The 18,544-nt window shown below is 39.9% G+C and overlaps 1 protein-coding gene across 1 annotated transcript; it reads right to left on the bottom strand.

Moving 5' to 3' along the window:
• Positions 1-78: 78 nt before the first annotated feature.
• Positions 79-14,041, bottom strand: LOC132487024 (transmembrane emp24 domain-containing protein 2-like). The gene is made up of 3 exons (XM_060094579.1): positions 13,971-14,041; positions 6,153-6,742; positions 79-107 (listed from the first exon to the last, which is right to left on the bottom strand). The coding sequence occupies exons 1-3, from the start codon at positions 14,039-14,041 to the stop codon at positions 79-81; spliced, it is 690 nt and encodes a 229-aa protein (XP_059950562.1).
• Positions 14,042-18,544: the final 4,503 nt, after the last annotated feature.

Raw genomic sequence — 18,544 nt, 5'->3', positions numbered from 1 at the left:
GAAACTAATGACCTTATTATGACCACAATGTTTGGTAAACAGTGAATTATGAGTTTGGGATCATCAGAAAAAGCCTTTTTAAACAACCCTCCGGACTTCAAAAAAATCTCTTCAGGAGTGGAAGGATGTACTCTCACTCCCTCTTGTGAGAGCACAACAATCACAACCGGCTGCTAGACGATCATCGACAGGGGGGACACTGGAGCTCACCAGGGAAGATGCCCCACATCCAAAGACAGAGGAGAGGTCATGGTGGGATGGTGGGAGGGGTGCAATCACAGTAGGGTCGAGTACCATAACTGCTGGGTGGGTGACTCACAGACTGCAGAACACTTCTACCACAGAAGTCCACCAAATGGAGTGAAGGTTCTGAGCCTCACGTCAGGATCCCAACCTGGGGGTACAGCAATGGGATGAGGAATTCCTAGAAAATCAGACTTTGAAGGCTCCTGGGATTTGATTGCAGGACTTCGACAGGACTGGAGGAGGCAGGAAATCCATTCTTGGAGGGCACACACAGAGTAGTGTGTGCATCAGGACCCAGGAGGGGGAGCGGGGACCCCAGGAGAGACAGAGCCAGGCCTGCCTGCTGGTGTTGGGGGGTCTCCTGCAAAGATGGGGAGCAGCAGTGGCTCACCGTGGGGATGGGGACACTGGCAGCAGAAGTTCTGGGAAGTGCAACTTGGATTGAGCCTTCCCAGAGTCTGTCATTGGCCCCACCAAGGAGTCTGGGTGGGCTCAAGTGTTGCGTTGCCTCAGGTCAAACAACCAACAGGGAGGGAACCCAACCCAACACATCAGCAGTCAAGCGGATTAAAGTTTTACTGAGTTCTGCCTGCCACCAGTCCCTACCACCAGGAAACTTGCACAAGCCTCATCCACCAGAGGGCAGACAGCAGAATCAAGAAAAACTACAATCCTGCAGCATGTGGAAAAAAAACCACATTCACAGAAAGACAGACAAGGTGAAAAGGCAGCGGGCTATGTACCAGATGAAGGAACAAGATGAAACCCCAGAAAAACAACTGTATGAAATGGAGATATACAACCTTCCAGAAATAGAATTCAGAATAATGACAGTGAAGATGATTCAGGACCTCGGAAAAAGAATGGAGGCAAAGATCGAGAAGCTGCAAGAAATGTTTAACAAAGACCTAGAAGAATTAAAGAACAAACAAACAGAGATGAACAATACAATGACTGACATGAAAACCACACTAGAAGGAATCAATAGAAGAATAACTGAGGCAGAAGAATGGATAAGTGACCTGGAAGACAAAATGGTGGAATTCACTGCTGCAGAACAGAATAAAGAAAAAAGAATGAAAAGAAATGAAGACAGCCTAAGAGACCTCTGGGACAACATTAAACACAACAACATTCACATTATAGGGGTTTCAGAAGGAGAAGAGAGAGAGATGGGACCAGAGGAAATATTTGAAGAGAATATAGTCAAAAACTTCCCTAACATAGGAAAGGAAATAGCCACTCAAGTCCAGGAAACACAGTGAGTCCCATACAAGATAAACCCAAGGAGAAACAGGCCAAGACACATAGTAATCAAATGGCAAAAATTAAAGACAAAGAAAAATTATTGAACACAGCAAGAGAAAAATGACAAATAACATACAAGGGAACTCCCATAAGGTTAACAGCTGATTTCTCAGCAGAAATTCTACAAGCCAGAAGGGAGTGGCATGACATACTTAAAGTGATGAAAGGGAAGAACCTAAAATCAAGATTAATCTACCCAGCAAGGATCTCATTCAGGTTCGATGAAGAAATCAAAAGCTTTATAGACAAGCAAAGTTTAAGAGAATTCAGCACCACCAAAGAGCTCTACAACAAATGCTAAAGGAACTTCTCTAAGTGGGAAACACAAGAGAAGAAAAGGATCTACAAAAACAAACCCAAAACAATTAAGAAAAGGGTCATAGAAATATACATATCAATAATTACCTTAAATGTGAATGGATTGAATCCTCCAACCAAAAGACACAGGCTTGCTGAATGGATACAAAAACAAGACCCATATATATGCTGTCTACAAGAGACCCACTTCAGACCTAGGGACACATACAGACTATAAGTGAGAGGATGGAAAAAGATATTCCATGCAAATGGAAATCAAAAGAAAGCCGGAGTAGCAATACATATATCAGATAAAATAGACTTTAAAATAAAGAATGTTGCAAGACACAAGGAAGGACATGACATAATGATCAAGGGATCAATCCAAGAAGAAGATGTAACAATTATAAATATATATGCACCCAACATAGGAGCACCTCAATACATAAGGAAACCACTAACAGCTATAAAAGAGGAAATCGACAGTAACACAATAATAGTGGGGGACTTTAACACCTCACTTACACCAATGGACAGATCATCCAAAGTGAAAATAAATAAGGAAAGAGAAGCTTTAAATGACACAATAGAAAAAATAATTTTAATTGATATTTATAGGACATTCCATCCAAAAACAGCAGATTACACTTTCTTCTCAAGTGCGCATGGAGCATTCTCCAGGATAGATCACACCTTGGGTGACAAATCAAGCCTCAGTAAATGTAAGAAAATTGAAATCATATCAAGCATCTTTTCTGACCACAAAGCTATGAGATTAGAAATCAATTACAGGGAAAAAAATGGAAAAAAAAACCCCACAAACACATGGAGGCTAAACAATACGTTACTAAGTAACCAAGAGATCACTGAAGAAATCAAAGAGGATATTTAAAAAATACCTAGAGACAAATGACAATGAAACAAGATGATCCAAAACCTATGGGATGCAGCAAAAGCAGTTCTAAGAGGGAAGTTTATAGCTATACAAACCTACCTCAAGAAACAAGAAAAATCACAAATAAACAATCTAGCCTTACACCTAAAGGAGGTACAGAAAGAGGAACCCAAAAAACCCAAAGTTAGTAGAAGGAAAGAAATCATAAAGATCTGAGCAGAAATAAATGAAATAGAAACAAGGAAAACAATAGCAAAGATCAATAAAACTAAAATCTGGTTCTTTGAGAAGAGAAACAAAATTGATAAACCATTAGCCAGACTCATCACAAAAAAGAGGGAGAGGACTGAAATCAATAAAATTAGAAATGAAAAAGGAGAAGTTACAACAGACACTGCAGAAATACAAAGCATCCTAAGAGACTACTACAAGCAACACTACACCAATAGAATGGACAACCTGGAAGAAATGGACAAATTCTTAGAAAGGTATAACCTTCCAAAACTGAACCAGGAAGAAATAGAAAATATAAACAGACCAATCACAAGTAATGAAATTGAAACTATGATTAAAAATCTTCCAACAAACAAAAGTCCAGGACCAGATGGCTTCACAGGTGAATTCTATCAAACATTTAGAGAAGAGCTAACACCCATCCTTCTCAAACTCTTCCAAAAAATTGCAGAGGAAGGCACACTCCCAAACTCATTCTATGAGCCCACCATCACCCTGATAACAAAACCAGACAAAGATACTACAAAAAAGAAATTTACAGACCAATATCATTGATGAATATAGATGCAAAAATCCTCAACAAAATACTAGCAAACAGAATCCGACAACACATTGAAAGGATCATACACCATGGTCAAGTGGGATTTATCCCAGGGATGCAAGGATTCTTCAATATATGCACATCAATAAATGTGATACACCATATTAACAAATTGAAGAAGAAAAACCATATGATCATCTCAATAGATGCAGGGAAAGCTTTTGACAAAATTCAACATCCATTTATGATAAAAACTCTCCAGAAAGTGGGCAGAGAGGGAGCCTACCTCAACATGATAAAGGTCATATACGACAAACCCACAGGAAACATCATTCTCAATGGTGAAAAACTGAAAGCATTTCCTCTAAGATCAGGAACAAGACAAGGATGACCACTCTCACCACTATTATTCAACATAGTTTTGGAAGTCCTAGCCATGGCAGTCAGAGAAGAAAAAGAAATAAAAGAAATCCAAATAGGAAAAGAAGAAGTAAAGTTGTCACTGTTTGCAGATGACATGATACTGTACATAGAGAATCCTAAAGACGCCACCAGAAAACTACTAGAGCTATTCAATGAATTTGGTAAAGTTGCAGGATACGAAATTAATGCACATAAATCTCTGGCATTCCTATACACTAATGATGAAATATCTGAAAGAGAAATTAAGGAAACACTCCCATTTACCATTGCAACAAAAAGAATAAAATACCTAGGAATAAACCTACCTAGGGAGACAAAAGACCTGTATGCAGAAAACTATAAGACACTGATGAAAGAAATTAAAGATGATACCAACAGATGGAGAGATATACCATGTTCTTGGGTTGGAAGAATCAATATTGTGAAAATGACTATACTACCCAAAGCAATCTACAGATTCAATGTAATCTCTATCAAATTACCAATGGCATTTTTTACAGAACTAGAACAAAAAAATCTTAAAATTTATATGGAGATACAAAAGACCCCAAATACCCAAAGTAGTCTTGAGGGAAAAAAGCGGAGCTGGAGGAATCAGACTCCCTGACTTCAGACTATACTACCAAGATACAGTAATGAAGACAATATGGTACTGGCACAAAAACAGAAACATAGATCAATGGAACAAGATAGAAAGCCCAGAGATAAACTCACGCACCTATAGTCAACTAATCTATGACAAAGCAGGCAAGGATATACAATGGAGAAAAGACAGCCTCTTCAATAAGTGGTGCCGGGCAAACTGGACAGCTACATGTAAAAGAATGAAATTAGAACACTCCCTAACACCATACACAAAAATAAACTCAAAATGGATTAGACACCTAAATGTAAGACCGGACACTACAAAACTTTTAGAGGAAAACATAGGAAGAACACTGTTTGACATAAATCACAGCAAGGTCTTTTTTGATCCACTTCCTAGAGTAAGTGAAATAAAAACAAAAATAAACAAATGAGACCTAATGAAACTTCAAAGCTTTTGCACAGCAAAGGAAACCATAAACGAGATGAAAAGACAACCCTCAGAATGGGAGAAAATATTTGTAAACGAATCAATGGACAAAGGATTAATCTCCAAAATATATAAACAGCCCATGCAGCTCAATATTAAGAAAACAAACTACCCAATCCAAAAACAGGCCGAAGACTGAAATAGACATTTCTCCAAAGAAGACATACAGATGGCCAAGAAGCACATGAAAAGCTGCTCAACATCACTAATTATTAGAGAAATGCAAATCAAAACTACAATGAGGTATCACCTCACACCAGTTAGAATGAGCATCATCAGAAAATCTACAAACAACAAATGTTGGAGAGGGTGCGGAGAAAAGGGACCCCTCTTGCACTGTTGGTGGGAATGTAACTTGATACAGCCACTATGGAGAACAGTATGGAGGTTCCTTAAAGAACTAAAAATAGAATTACTATATGATCCAGCAATCCCACTACTGGGAATATACCCAGAGAAAACCATAATTCAAAAAGACACACGCACCTCAATGTTCATTGCAGCACTGTTTACAATAGCCAGGTCATGGAAGCAACCTAAATGTCCATCGACAGATGAATGGATAAAGAACTTGTGGTTCTTATATACAATGGAATATTACTCATCCGTAAAAGGGAACTAAATTGGGTCATTTGTTGAGAAGTGGTTGGATCTAGAGACTGTCATACAGAGTGAAGTAAGTCAGAAGGAGAAAAACAAATATCGTATATTAACGCATGTATGTGGAACCTAGAAAAATGGTACAGATGAACCGGTTTGCAGGGCAGAAATTGAGACACAGATGTAGAGAACAAACGTATGGACACTAAGTGGGGAAAGCCACGGTGGGGTGGGGGTGGTGTTATGATGAATTGGGCGATTGGGATTGACATGTATACACTGATGTGTATAAAATTGATGACTAATAAGAACCTGCTGTATAAAAAATTTAATTAAATAAAATTCAAAAATTAAAAAAAAATATTAGGACACAAACTAGCAATACATAAAAATGGTAATAATATATGATAACCATATTGGGCTTTTCCAGAATACAGATTATTTTAACTCTAAAAATAATGTGCTTCACCACATTAACAGATTAAAGAAGAAAACACACACACACACACACACACACACACACACACACACACAAAATCTCTTCAGGTAGTAGATCTGTCCCAATGTCATGGCAACTAGAACAAGAGCTTCAAAGAAGGACCAAAGGACCACTCTGCTGTTTGTTCTGTCACTGATTGCTGTGTGTATTCTCTCCTGAACTTCCATGTATTCCTGTTCATGCTTTACAGATGTCATCGCCACGCTAAGCTCATTAATCATTTCTTCTAGCTTTTTCTGGTGAGCTTCTGTTTCCATGTCTTGTCCTTTGGGCACCTCCTCAATATCAATGGTGAACATCACTATTTTTGGAGTCATGGTGGACATCCTATTGCTGAAACAAAACTTACATGTTCCATCCATGTGAGCAGCAAATGTGTATTTCCCACTGGACTCCCAGTCTCCTTTATAAATTCCTTTATTATCAGGCCCTGTAATCTCCATGTCGATGTCCAGGAAGACACCCTCGGCCACCTCGAAGATGAGGCCCATCTTGATGCCCGAGGTGACCCGCTCGAAGCAGCACTCCTCCGCATGCGCGTCAATACTGACGCAGTAGTCCAAGGCCGTGGCCAGCATGGCAGCCAGGAGCACCAGCAGCCCAGTGAGCGTCACCAGGGTGGGGCTGGGGCCGAAACCAGGACCGGGACTGCGGCCTCCAGAGCCGCCGTCACCGCCACCACCAGGGTCGTCTCAGCCACCACCACCTCAGCCCATAAGTTTGTTTTCTACATCTGTGACTCTATTTCTGTTTGTAAATAAGTTCATTTGTACCTTTTTTTTTTTTTAGATTCCACATATAGGCAATATCGTATGGTATTTATCTTTCTCTGTCTGACTTACTTCACTCAGTATGACAATCTCTAGGTCCATCCATGTTACTGCAAATGGCATTATTTAATTCTTTTTTTATGGCTTAGCAATATATCGCATTTTCTTTATCCGTTCATCTGTCGATGGACATTTAGGTTGCTTCCATGACTTGGCTATTGTAAATAGTACTGCAATGAACATTGGGGTGCATGTATCTTGTTTTATATTTTTAAAATTAATTTTCATTGGAGTATAGTTGCTTTAGCATGTATCTTTTCAAAGTAGCATGTATACTTTTCAAAGTATATTCTCCAGATATATGCCCAGGAGTGGGATTGCTGGATCATATGGTAGCTCTATTTTTAGTTTTTTAAGGAACCTCCATACTGTTCTCCATAATGGTTGTACCACTTTACATTACAACCAATAGCGTAGGAGGGTTCCCTTTTGTCCACACCCTCTTCAGCATTTACTGTTTGCAGATTTTTTGATGATGGCTATTCTCACCGCTGTGAGGTAATACCTCTTTGTAGTTTTGAGTTGAATTTCTCTAATAATTAGTGATGTTGAGCATCTTTTCATGTGCTTTTTGGCCATCTGTATGTCTTCTTTGGAGAAATGTCCATCTAGATCATCTGCCCATTTTTTGATTGGGTCATTTTTTTATACTGAGCTGCATGAGGTGCTTTGTATATTTTGGAGATTAATCCCTTGTCTGTCACTTCATTAGCTAATGTTTTCTCCCATTCTATGGGTTGTCTTTTCTTTTTGTTTATGGGTTCCTTTGCTGTGCAAAAGCTTTTAAGTTTCATTAGGTCCCATTTGTTTATTTTTGTTTTTATTTTCCATACTGTAGGAGGTGGATCAAAAAAGATATTCCTGCAATTTATGTCAGAGAATGTTCTGCCTATGTTTTCCCCTAAGAGTTTTATAGTATCTGGCCTTACATTTAGGTCTTTAATACATTTTGAGTTTATTTTTGTGTATGGTGTTAGGGAGTGTTCTAATTTCATTCTTTTACATGCAGCTGTTCAGTTTTCCCAGCACTACTTATTGAAGAGGCTGTCTTTTCTCCATTGTATATTCTTGCCTCCTTTGTCATAGATTAGTTGACCATAGGTGCATGGGTTTATCTCTGGAGTTTCTATAGTGTTCCATTAATCTATATTTCTGTTTTTGTGCCAGTAACAAACTGTTTTGATTACTGTAGATTTATAGTATAGTCTGAAGTCAGGGAGCCTGATTCCTTCAGCTCCATTTTTCTTTCTCAGGTTTGCATGGGTTATTTGGGGTCTTTTGTGTTTCCATACTAATTGTAAAATTTTTGTTCTAATTCTGTGAAAAAAGTCATTGGTAATTTGATAGAGATTGCATTGAATCTGTAGAGTGCTTTGGATAGGATAGTTATTTTGACAATATTGATTCTTCCCATCCAAGAACATGGTGTATCTCTCCATCTATTTGTGTCATCTTTCATTTCCTTTATCAGAATCTCAGAGCTTTCAGAGTACAGGTTTTTTTCCTCCTTAGGTAGGTTTATTCCTAGCTATTTTATTCTTTTTGATGTGATGGTAAATGGGATTGTTTCCTTAATTTCTATTTCTGATCTTTTGTTGTTAGTGTATAGGAATGCAGCAGATTTCTGTGTATTAATTTTTTATCCTGCAACTTTACCAAATTCAGTGATGAGCTCTAGTAGTTTTCTGGTAGCATCTGTAGGATTTTCTATGTATAGCATCATGTCATCTGCAAACAGTGATAGTTTTACTTCTTCTTTTCCAGTTTGGACTCCTCTTATTTCTTTTTCTTTTCTGATTGTTGTGGCTAGAACCTCCAAAACTATGTTGAATAAAAGTGGTGAGAGTGGACATCTTTGTCTTATTCCTGATCTTAGAGGAAATGCTTTCAGTTTTCCACCACTGAGAATAATGTGAGCTGTGAGTTTGTTGTATATGGCCTTTATTATGTTGAGGTATATTCCCTCTGTGCCAGCTCTCTGGATAGTTTTTATCATAAATGGGTTTTGAATTTTGTCAAAAGCTTTTTCTGTACCTATTGAGATGATCATATGGTTTTTATTCTTTTTTAATGTGGTGTATCTCATTGGTTGATTTGCATATATTGAAGAATCCTTGAATCCCTGGGATAAATTCCATTTGATCATGGTATATGATCCTTTTAATTTGTTGTTGGATTCAGGTTGCTGGTATTTTTTTGAGGATTTTTGTGTTTATGTTCATCAGTGATGTTGGCCTGTAATTTTCTTCTTTTGTGGTATCTTTGTCTGGTTTTGGTATCTGGGTTATGGTGGTTTCATAGAATGAGCTTGGTAGTGTTCCTTCCTCTGAAATTTTTTGGAGTATCAGAAGAATAGGTATTAACTCTTCTCTAAATATTTGAGAGAATTCGCCTGTGAAGCAATCTGTTCCTGGACTTTTGTTTGTTGGAAGTTTTAAAATCACAGTTTTGATTTTAGTACATGTGATTTGTCTGTTCATATTTTCTATTTCTTTTTGGTTCAGTCTTGGAAGCTTGTACTTTTATAAGAATTTGTCCATTTCTTCTAGGTCATCCATTTTATTGGTGTATAGTTGCTTGTAGTAGTCTCTTATAATCCTTGGATTTCTATGGTATCAGTTGTAACTTCTCCTTTTTTATTTCTAATTTTATTGAATTGAGCTCTCTCCCTTTATTTCCTTATGAGTCTAGCTAAAAGTTTATCAATTTTATTTATCTTTTCAAAGAACCAGCTTGTAGTTTCATGGATCTTTTCTATTGTTTTCTTCATCTCTATTTCATCTATTTATGCTTTGATCTTTATGATTTCTTTCCTTCTACTAACTTTAGGTTTAGTTTGTTCTTCTTTCTCTAGTTACATTAGGTATAATGTTAGGCTGTTTATTTGGGATGTTTCTTGTTTCTGAGATCAGATTGTATTTCTATAAACGCTCATCTTAGAACTGCTTTTGCTGTGCCCCATAGGTTTTGGATTGTCGTGTTTTCATTTTCAATTGCCTCTAGGTATTTCCTCTTTGATTTCTTCAGTGATCCATTGATTGTTTAGTAGCATATTGTTTAGCTTCCATGTGTTTGTGTTTTTTACAGTTTTTTTCTTATAATTTATTTCTCATCTCATAGCATTGTGGTTGGAAAAGATGCTTGATATGATTTCAGTTTTCTTAAATTTACTGAGGTTTGGTTTGTGGCCCAAGATGTGAACTATCCTGGCGAATATTCCATGTGCACTTGAGAAGGATGTGTATTCTGCTGCTTTCAGATGGAATGCTCTATAAATAGCAATTAAGCCCATCTGATCTAATGTGTTATTTAAGGCTTGTGTTTCCTTACTGATTTTTTGTCTGGATGATCTGTCCATTGGTGTAAGTGGGGTGTTAAATTTCCCTGCTATTATTGTGTTGCTGTCCATTTCGCCATTTATGGCTGTTAGCATTTACCTTATATATTGAGGTACTCCTATGTTGAGTGCATATATATTTACAATTGTTATATTTTCTTCTTGGATTGATCCCATGGTCATTATGTAGTGTCCTTCCTTGTATCTTGTAACAGTCTCTATTTTAAAGTCTACTTTTTCTGATATGAGTATTGCTACTCCAGCTTTCTTTTGATTTCCATTTGTAAGAAATATCTTTTTCTATCCCCTCACTTTCGTTTGGTATGCGTTTCTAGGTTTGAAGTGGGTCTCTTGTAGACAGCATATATATGGGTCTTGTTTTTGTATCCACTCAGCCAATCTATGTCTTTTGGTTAGAGCATTTAATCCATTTATATTTAAGGTAATTATCAGTATGTATGTTCCTATTGCCATTTTCTCAATTGTTTTGGATTTTTTTTTAGTTGGTCTTCTTTTGTTCTCTTGTGATTTGATGACCATTTTTAGTGTTGTGTTTGGGTTGCTTTTCCTTTTTGTGTGTGTATCTATTGTTGTTTTTTGTTTGCAATTCCCGTGAAGTTTTGATATAGCGGTCTGTATACGTACAAGGCTGCTTTGAGTTGTTGGTCTCTTAACTTCAAATGCACTTCCCATTTCCTTCATTTGTACTCTCCTCTTTTCATGGTTGCTTGTTTTGATAGCATATATGTGTATGATAATTCCCTACTATTACTTTAATTTTGCCTTTACTCATGAGTTTCCCATTTGTGATTTTCTGGTTTCTAGTTGTGGCCTCTTTTTTTCCTCTTGCCTAGAGAAGTTCCTGTAGCATTTGTTGTAAGGCTGGTTTGGTGGTGATGAATTCTCTTAGCTTTTGCTTGTTTGTAAAGCTTTTGATTTCTCATTCAAATCTGAATGAGAACCTTGCTGGGTAGAGTATTCTTGGTTGTAGGTTTTTCCCTTTCATCACTTTAAATATATAATGCCACTCCCTTCCAGCCTGTAGTTTCTGCTGAAAAATCAGCCAATAACTTTATGGGGATTCCATTGTATGCTGCTTTTCCTTTGTTGCTTTTAATAATTTTTCTTTGTATTTAATTTTTGTGAGTTTGATTAATATGTGTCTCAGTGTGTTCCTCCCTGGGTTTATCCTGTATGACACTTTCTGTGCTTCCTGGACTTGGGTGACTGTTTCCTCTCCCATGTTAGGGAATTTTTTGGCTATAATCTCTTCAAATATTTTCTCAGGCCCTTTTCCTTTCTCTTCTTCTTCTGGGACCCTTATAAGTTCAAGTTCCCTTGTTTCTCCTGGAATTTGCCTCTACATTTCCAAATTAAATAAAACAAAAGCAAAAGCAAACTTATGTTGCTATTTTTCTACTTTAAGATATTAAATATTGACAATGTTTTATCCATGGTTTCATTTGTCTATATTTTTTTAATTTAGGAAATATTTCGTACAATGGTTAGGAAGTATAACTTAGTCTCCTTCTTTGTAGAATGCAGAAAGTACTAGTAACTACCATTGGCTTGTGAGGATTAAATGAGCTAAAGTACAAAAAACACTTAGAGCACTGGCAAATGTAACCACTATACAAATATTATTATACAATTAGTGTCATTATTTTTTTAATCTCCATTCTCAATCCAATCCTCAACACTCCCTCCACCACCACCACCCTGCCACCAGTGGTAACCATTCTCCTGGATTCATGTTGGTGTGTTTAAAGTTGTCCCAGACGTCCCTGAGATTGTCCTCATTTCTTTTCATTCTTTTTTCTTTATTCTGTTCCACGGCAGTGATTTCCACCATTCTGTCTTCCAGCTCACTTATCCGTTCTTCTGCCTCAGTTATTCTGCTATTGATTCCTTCTAGTGCATCCTTCATTTCAGTTATTGTGTTGTTCATCTCTGTTTGTTTTTTCCTTAAATCTTCTATGTGTTTGTTAAGCATTTCTCGTATCATCTTGGTCTGTGCCTCCATTCTTTTTTTTTTTTTTTTTTTTTTTTTTGCGGTACACGGGCCTCTCACTGTTGTGGCCTCTCCCATTGCAGAGCACAGGCTCCATACATGCAGGCTCAGAGGCCATGGCTCACAGGCCCAGCTGCTCCACGGCATGTGGGATCCTCTCGGACCAGGGCATGAACCCGTGTCCCCCACATCGGCAGGCGGACTCTCAACCACTGTGCCACCAGGGAAGCCCCATGCCTCCATTCTTTATCTGAGATTTTGAATTGTCTTTACTATCATTACTCTGAATTCTTTTTCAGGTAGATTGCCTATCTCCTCTTCATTTAATTGTTGTTGTTTTCTCCTTGTTCCACTGTCTGCAACATATTTTTCTGTTGTCTCATTTTGTCTAACTTTCTGTGTTTGTGGTCTCCTTTCCACAGGCTGCAGGATTGTAGTTCTTGCTTCTTGTGTTTGACCCCTGGTGGGTGAGGTTGGTCCAGAGGCTTGTTTAGGCATCCTGGCTGGAGGGACTGGTGCCTGCCCTCTGGTGGGTGGAGCTGGGTCTTTCCCCTCTGGTGAGGGGGACCATGTCAAGGAGTGTGTTTTGAGGTGTCTATGAGCTCAGCACGACTTTAGGCAGCCTATCTGCTGCTGGGTGGGTCTGTGTTCCTATCTTATTGGTTGTATGGCCTGAAGCTTTCCAGCACTTGAAGTCTGCATGTTGTAGGGTGGGGCCAGGCCTTGGTGCCAAATTGGGGAATCCAGGAGAACTCAGGCTGATCAATATTCCCGGGGGTCTCTACTACCAGTGTACTTGCCCTCATAATGAGCTACAGCTGACCCTTACCTCCCTGGGGAACCCTCCAAAACCCCTAGGTAGGTCTAGCCCAGGTTCTTATGGAGGTACAGCTTTGTGCTGGCCCCAGTGCACATGAGACCTGGGTGTGCCCTCCAAGAGTGGAGTCTTTGTTTACCCCAGCTCTGTGGGGCTCCTGCACTAAAGCTCCACTTGCCATCAAGGCTAAATGCTCTGGGGGTTCTTCCTCCCAATGCCAGACCATCAGACACTCTTGGAGGGCCATTTTTATGTGAGAATGTCCCTGTGTAGCCTGTGTGAGTTTAATATTTTTTGGTGCAAGGGCTGTTTTTAGTATAGAAGTCTACCACCTCTTTCCTCAGTTTATGCTGCCATTATCCCCTTGATAGGAGGTGCGAATGATGTTGTGGTGACCAGAGCCTGCACTGGATATTGAGCAGGGCCTCCCTTTTGCTCTGTGCTTGTCACTGCCCTGTCAGGGGCTGGGTCCACTCCCTAGTTGTTGGAGTAGAAGCCCCCAGACCTGTTTCTTAGCTGTGTTTCTGATCTGCAGTGTGAGGTATGTGGGATTGGAGCACTCCCACTGGGAGAGGACACTGAGTATTCCTCCTCTGGAGATGTTCACCTGTGGGTGTGCTCTGTTGTGTCACCTTTCACCTGTTGTGTGAACTCTCTGATTACACTGTTGTTGGCACTGCTCTCGGCCCCATCTTAACTGTGAGTATGTCAGCAATTGGTCCTGGTGTCTCTCAGGTGTTGTTTTCAGCAGACCACCAGTATAGACCCACTGAAGTCAGGTCCCTGGATTGCAGTAATCATGGATCTAGACCTGCTCTGGGTGAGTGGGGGCAACTCAGACTCTAGTCTGGCCCAACCCCTGCATGTACATGCCCACAAAGTCCATAGCTTCTAAAGCTAGACCTGTCTTGGCTGTGGGAGCACTCATTGCCTGTTCAGATGTTCTGCAGGCGCTGAGTTTACAAAGTCGGTAGTGGGGGTGTAAATCTGCAATTTGCACAGCTGTGAGAGATTTCAGCTCTTCTTCCTTAGTTGCATGGCCCCTGGGGTTCAGCTGTGGTTTCAGCCCCACCTCTGCATGTGGGCCACCCACAGGCATCTACTCCCAAGGATGCCCTGGAGCACAAAAGCCCACCCTAGGGGGGTCGAGGTGCGGAGGAGGAGGAGGCAGCCAGGGGCATGAGATCCTGCCCTGGTGGGAGCCCTTTCTAGTGCCCAGGGAGGCAGGGGTCAGTGCATGGAGATAGAGGCTGCAATGGCAGCCCTGCCCTTTGCACATCATTCAGCAATGGCACTTCGCCTCTATGGCAGTGTGGACTTCCTCCACGAGCATTCCTGGTTGCAGAGCTCCTCACTCCTGTCCCCTCAGTCTATCTCTGTACAGCCAACAGCAGTCCTCTCCCTGGGTCTACTCTCCAATCCCCGTGTTCCATCACCCAGACCCCATCCACAGCAGCAGACTCATGTCTCAGGCTGGGGTGCACATGGCTGTGGCACAGACCATCTGTGTAGGTCTCACTCTGTCCTGCCAGCCACAGATTGGTTGCTGTGCTCTCCTCCGAGCCCCCAAAGCTCCTCTTCTGTTCTAGCTGATCTCCCTGCTGGTGAGGGGGCTTCCCCAGATGTGGGAACCTCTCCTCTCCTTCAGCTCCCTCCCAGGGGTTGAGGTTCCATCCTGCTTCCTCTCCTCTTCCTTTTCCTTTCTTCTTCTTTTTCATCCTACCCAGTTACACGAGGATCTTTCTTGTCCTTTTAGGTGTCTAATTTCCTCTGCTAGTGTTCAGCAGGTGCTCTGTAGTTTTCCACTTGTATTCTTTAAAGATTTTATGTTATATATATATTTTTTGGCTGCGTTGGGTCTTTGTTGCTGCGTGCAGGCTTTCTCTAGTGTGGCAAGTGGGGGCTACTCTTCGTTGTGGTGCTCAATCTTCTCATTACGGTGGCTTCTCTTGTTGTGAAGCATGGGCTCTAGGAGCTCAGGCTTCAGTAGTTGTGGCACGTGAGCTCATTAGTTGTGGCATGTGGGCTCTAGAGCACAGGCTCAGTAGTTGTGGCACACTGGGTTAGCTGCTCTGTGGCATGTGGGATCTTCCCAGACCAGGGATTGGACCTGTGTCCCCTGCATTGGCAGGTGGCTTCTTATCCACTGAGCCACCAGGGAAGTCCCTGTGGATGTATTCTTGATGTATATGTGAGGAGAGGTGAACTCCCCATCCTCCTACTCCTCCACCATCTTGACTTCTCTGAGTAATCTTAAACTACATTCTACATTCTTTTTTAATATAAATTGCTTTATTTATTATAGTAATTATATATTTACAATCAAAGTTGTCTTTTCACTATGTTCTGTTAACAAGAAATTAAATGGTAGTTATAAGCAAATTTGGTAGCCTAGGAAACAATAATTGTATATTCAGTTTAACAGAAATAAAAGAATTCATGGCTGAAAATGCAAGATTGTTTGTTACATAGCCTTTAGCCTTGCAATTACCGTATAAAAAAGTTATTTTCACAGTGACAATTACTTGTGTTGTTTGAGCTTTAAGGGTTGGAATGTTAAGTACAACATCAGCTCCTTAAAGAAAAAGCAAAGTGATCTATGATATGTCTCCCCTGCAAGAGGGTATTTAGATTTACAATTAACATGAAAATCTCGTATCAGAATTCAGTGGGAGGTTCTTCAGCATACCTTATCCAGCATATTCATAGTCCTATACCTGGTACGTACCTTGCCAACCTCACTTTCCCACATATGGAAGTACAGTTTCCCACGTACACATGGTGATAGAAAATAAAATACACTAAGTTAGCGCTCTAAATTTCAGTTCTAAGTCTCCCTGTTGATGTTAGTACATAAGTATGCTGGCCATAATAAGATAGACTGGGACCTGGGACCCTTTACCGGGGTGCTTGCACTTGCACCTGGACAAAGGTCTCCTCCAGTAACAAAATACAAAGAAACTAAATGGGACTAAAAATAACAACAGTTATGTGCAATTGGGGCTATTATGAACAATAAACTATAAAAAGGGCACAAACTAACAGCCACTTCTGAGGTTCCCTGAGCAAAAGCAGGGTACTGTGCATGATCCATGCACACAGCACCACCAAATGGGTGGGCAGATGACCTAAGCCACTCCTCTGGCTGGACCCATTGGTCTGCCCCACCTTCACTCCATTTAAGGAACAAGCTTGCTCCTGCTACCCCTTGGGGGGTGAGCAGAGGAACCTGTTACTTCTTTTTGCTCCCTCATGTCCCACCAGTCCCAATAAAGCCTTGCCTGAATTTCTCATCTGGCCTCATAAATTTCTATTGATTAAAAAGTTCAAGAACCCAGGTTGGTATCAGTAATACTACTCCACGAGATGCAGAGTGCAAAAAATACATTCCAGGATTTTGGAGGTAGTTGAAGGGAAACAAAAGCACTGATGAGCTAGAATCAATAAGGATGTTAAGCTGCCAACCACTAAAATGTTAATTTGTTCCTTGGTTGAGGTTTCTCGGAAGAGGCCTGTGGTCCAAGCCACTGGTGCCTTGGGTCCTGGTAGAAAAGTTCTCCTTTAGGGTGTTGCTTCACTCTCACCAAGCCCACTCAAAGCCTAGCCAGCATTACCTCCCAAGGTCTCAGGTCCAGGCCTCCAAATGCAGAAACGCTGGGTGGGCTGGGATGTCCCAGGCCAGTGGGTGGGCGCTAAGAACTGGGGCACCCTAAAGTCCAGCTCTTCTCCCCACCTGGAGCAGCTAGGCAGCCCTGGTGCCATACCCCCACCCGGATTCTGTGCAGAGGCTCAGGGCCCAGGCAAGACTTGTGGGGAAGATGGAGACCTCCAGGGCCAGTTCTCAATTATCTTATTGAGATTTTTTTAAATGTTACTTCAAAGAACTTAAGTGGAAAAGCCTTTTGCCTAACATGTGAACTGGGAAATATCAGAAATCAAAGTTTGGTTCTCAAAAAAAAAAAAAAGGTTTTTCCTGTCTCTATCTACTGTAAAGGCCTAGAAAGAATGACAATCCAATAGCAATAACAAATTATGGTCTCTAAGTAGCATTTAACAAAAAAAGTTTCCATAGAGAAATGGCTGATTACAAATTCAAGACAGGGAGTTCACAAAATAAGTCTGGTGTTTGAAAGCTACTGGGTCATGTCAAAATGACATAGGAACCAACTTGAAGAGTTTCTGTTGGACAAAGATGGAACAATTTGGGCATCAGAAAAGAATATTAACTGCAATGGATTGAAATGCATCTGATGCCAGAAAAATCTGTTTACTTGTGTTTCTGGCTAAGACAGAGGAAAAGGAACTAGAGTTATCTTCCCACCTTAAACAACAGCAATAACAACAAACACAGATGAAATATATGAAATAATATTTTCTAGACACAAGACATCAGGCGACAAAGAACATTGGTTCCTGAGAGACAAGAAACAAAGGAGAAGACCCTACAAAACCATCCAAGCTTACTTCTTTGACAGAGTTTTCAGGTCAAGGCACAATAAAAGCATTTGCAAAACCCAACATCCATTTCTGATTAAAAACACTCACCAAACTGGAAATAGAAAGGAGCTTCCTCATCTGCAATGTTAACAGTAGGTTTTACAGTTAACATCATGCTTGATGATAAAAGATAAAATGCTCTACAATCAGGAGCAACACAGGGATGTCACTCTCATCACTTCTATTCTTCATTTTAGTGGAGATTCTAGTCAGTGCAATAAGGCAAGAAAAAGAGAGAAAAGGCATCAAGATTGGTAAGGAAAAAGTAAAACTACCTTTATTTGCAACCAACACAATATTCTTTATAGGAAAATATGATAGAATCTACAAAAAGATTGCTAGAACTAGAAAGTAAGCTTAGCAAGATTGCAGTATACCACTAGGTTGCAGTCAGCCACTATAATTCAGAAAAGGCAAGGAAATGGATTCTAATCTAGAGTCAGTGTGAGTTCAGCTCAGTGAAACAAAGTTTTTTGACTTCTGGCCTCCAGAACTATAAGAGAACAAATTTATGTTTTTTTAAGCCACTGAATTTCAGCATCAATACACCTATTAAAATTATTTAAATAATTTTTTAAAAGATAATACAAAATGCTGGTGAAATGTGAGGCAACTAGAACTCTCATACTTTGGAAAAAATTTGTCAGTTTCTTATAAAGTTGAACATACACTTATAATATGACTCAACAATCTCACTTCTAGGTTACTCAATAGAAATGAAAATATATGTCCATACAAAAATCTGTATGAAAATTTTACAGCAGCTTTATTCATAATAACCCGTAATTGAAAACACAAATATCCAGCCACTGATAAATGAATAAACAATTTTTGGTACACATTTTTCTTAAAAAAAACTACCGTTACATGCAATAATGTAGATGAATCTCAAAAGCATTATGCTAAGTGAAATAAGCAAGACAGAAAAAGGATA

Source organism: Mesoplodon densirostris, chromosome 3, assembly GCF_025265405.1.
Source record: "Mesoplodon densirostris isolate mMesDen1 chromosome 3, mMesDen1 primary haplotype, whole genome shotgun sequence".
Taxonomy (NCBI): Eukaryota; Metazoa; Chordata; class Mammalia; order Artiodactyla; family Ziphiidae; genus Mesoplodon; species Mesoplodon densirostris.
Note: the sequence above shows the minus strand (reverse complement) of the source record. Positions and strands in the feature narration are given on the sequence as shown.

Bases quoted from the DNA above. Each gene is read 5' to 3' on its own strand.
- LOC132487024 (XM_060094579.1), bottom strand. From the start codon at position 14,041: ATGAGTGCTCCCACAGCCAAGACAGGTCTAGCTTTAGAAGCTATGGAC. The intron at 6,743-13,970 runs GTTGGGCCAGAC...TTTCGGCCCCAG, and splicing joins GTGGGCATGTACATGCAGGG to CCCCACCCTGGTGACGCTCA. The intron at 108-6,152 runs GTGTGTGTGTGT...ACTCCTGAAGAG, and splicing joins CTACTACCTGAAGAGATTTT to ATTTTTTTGAAGTCCGGAGG.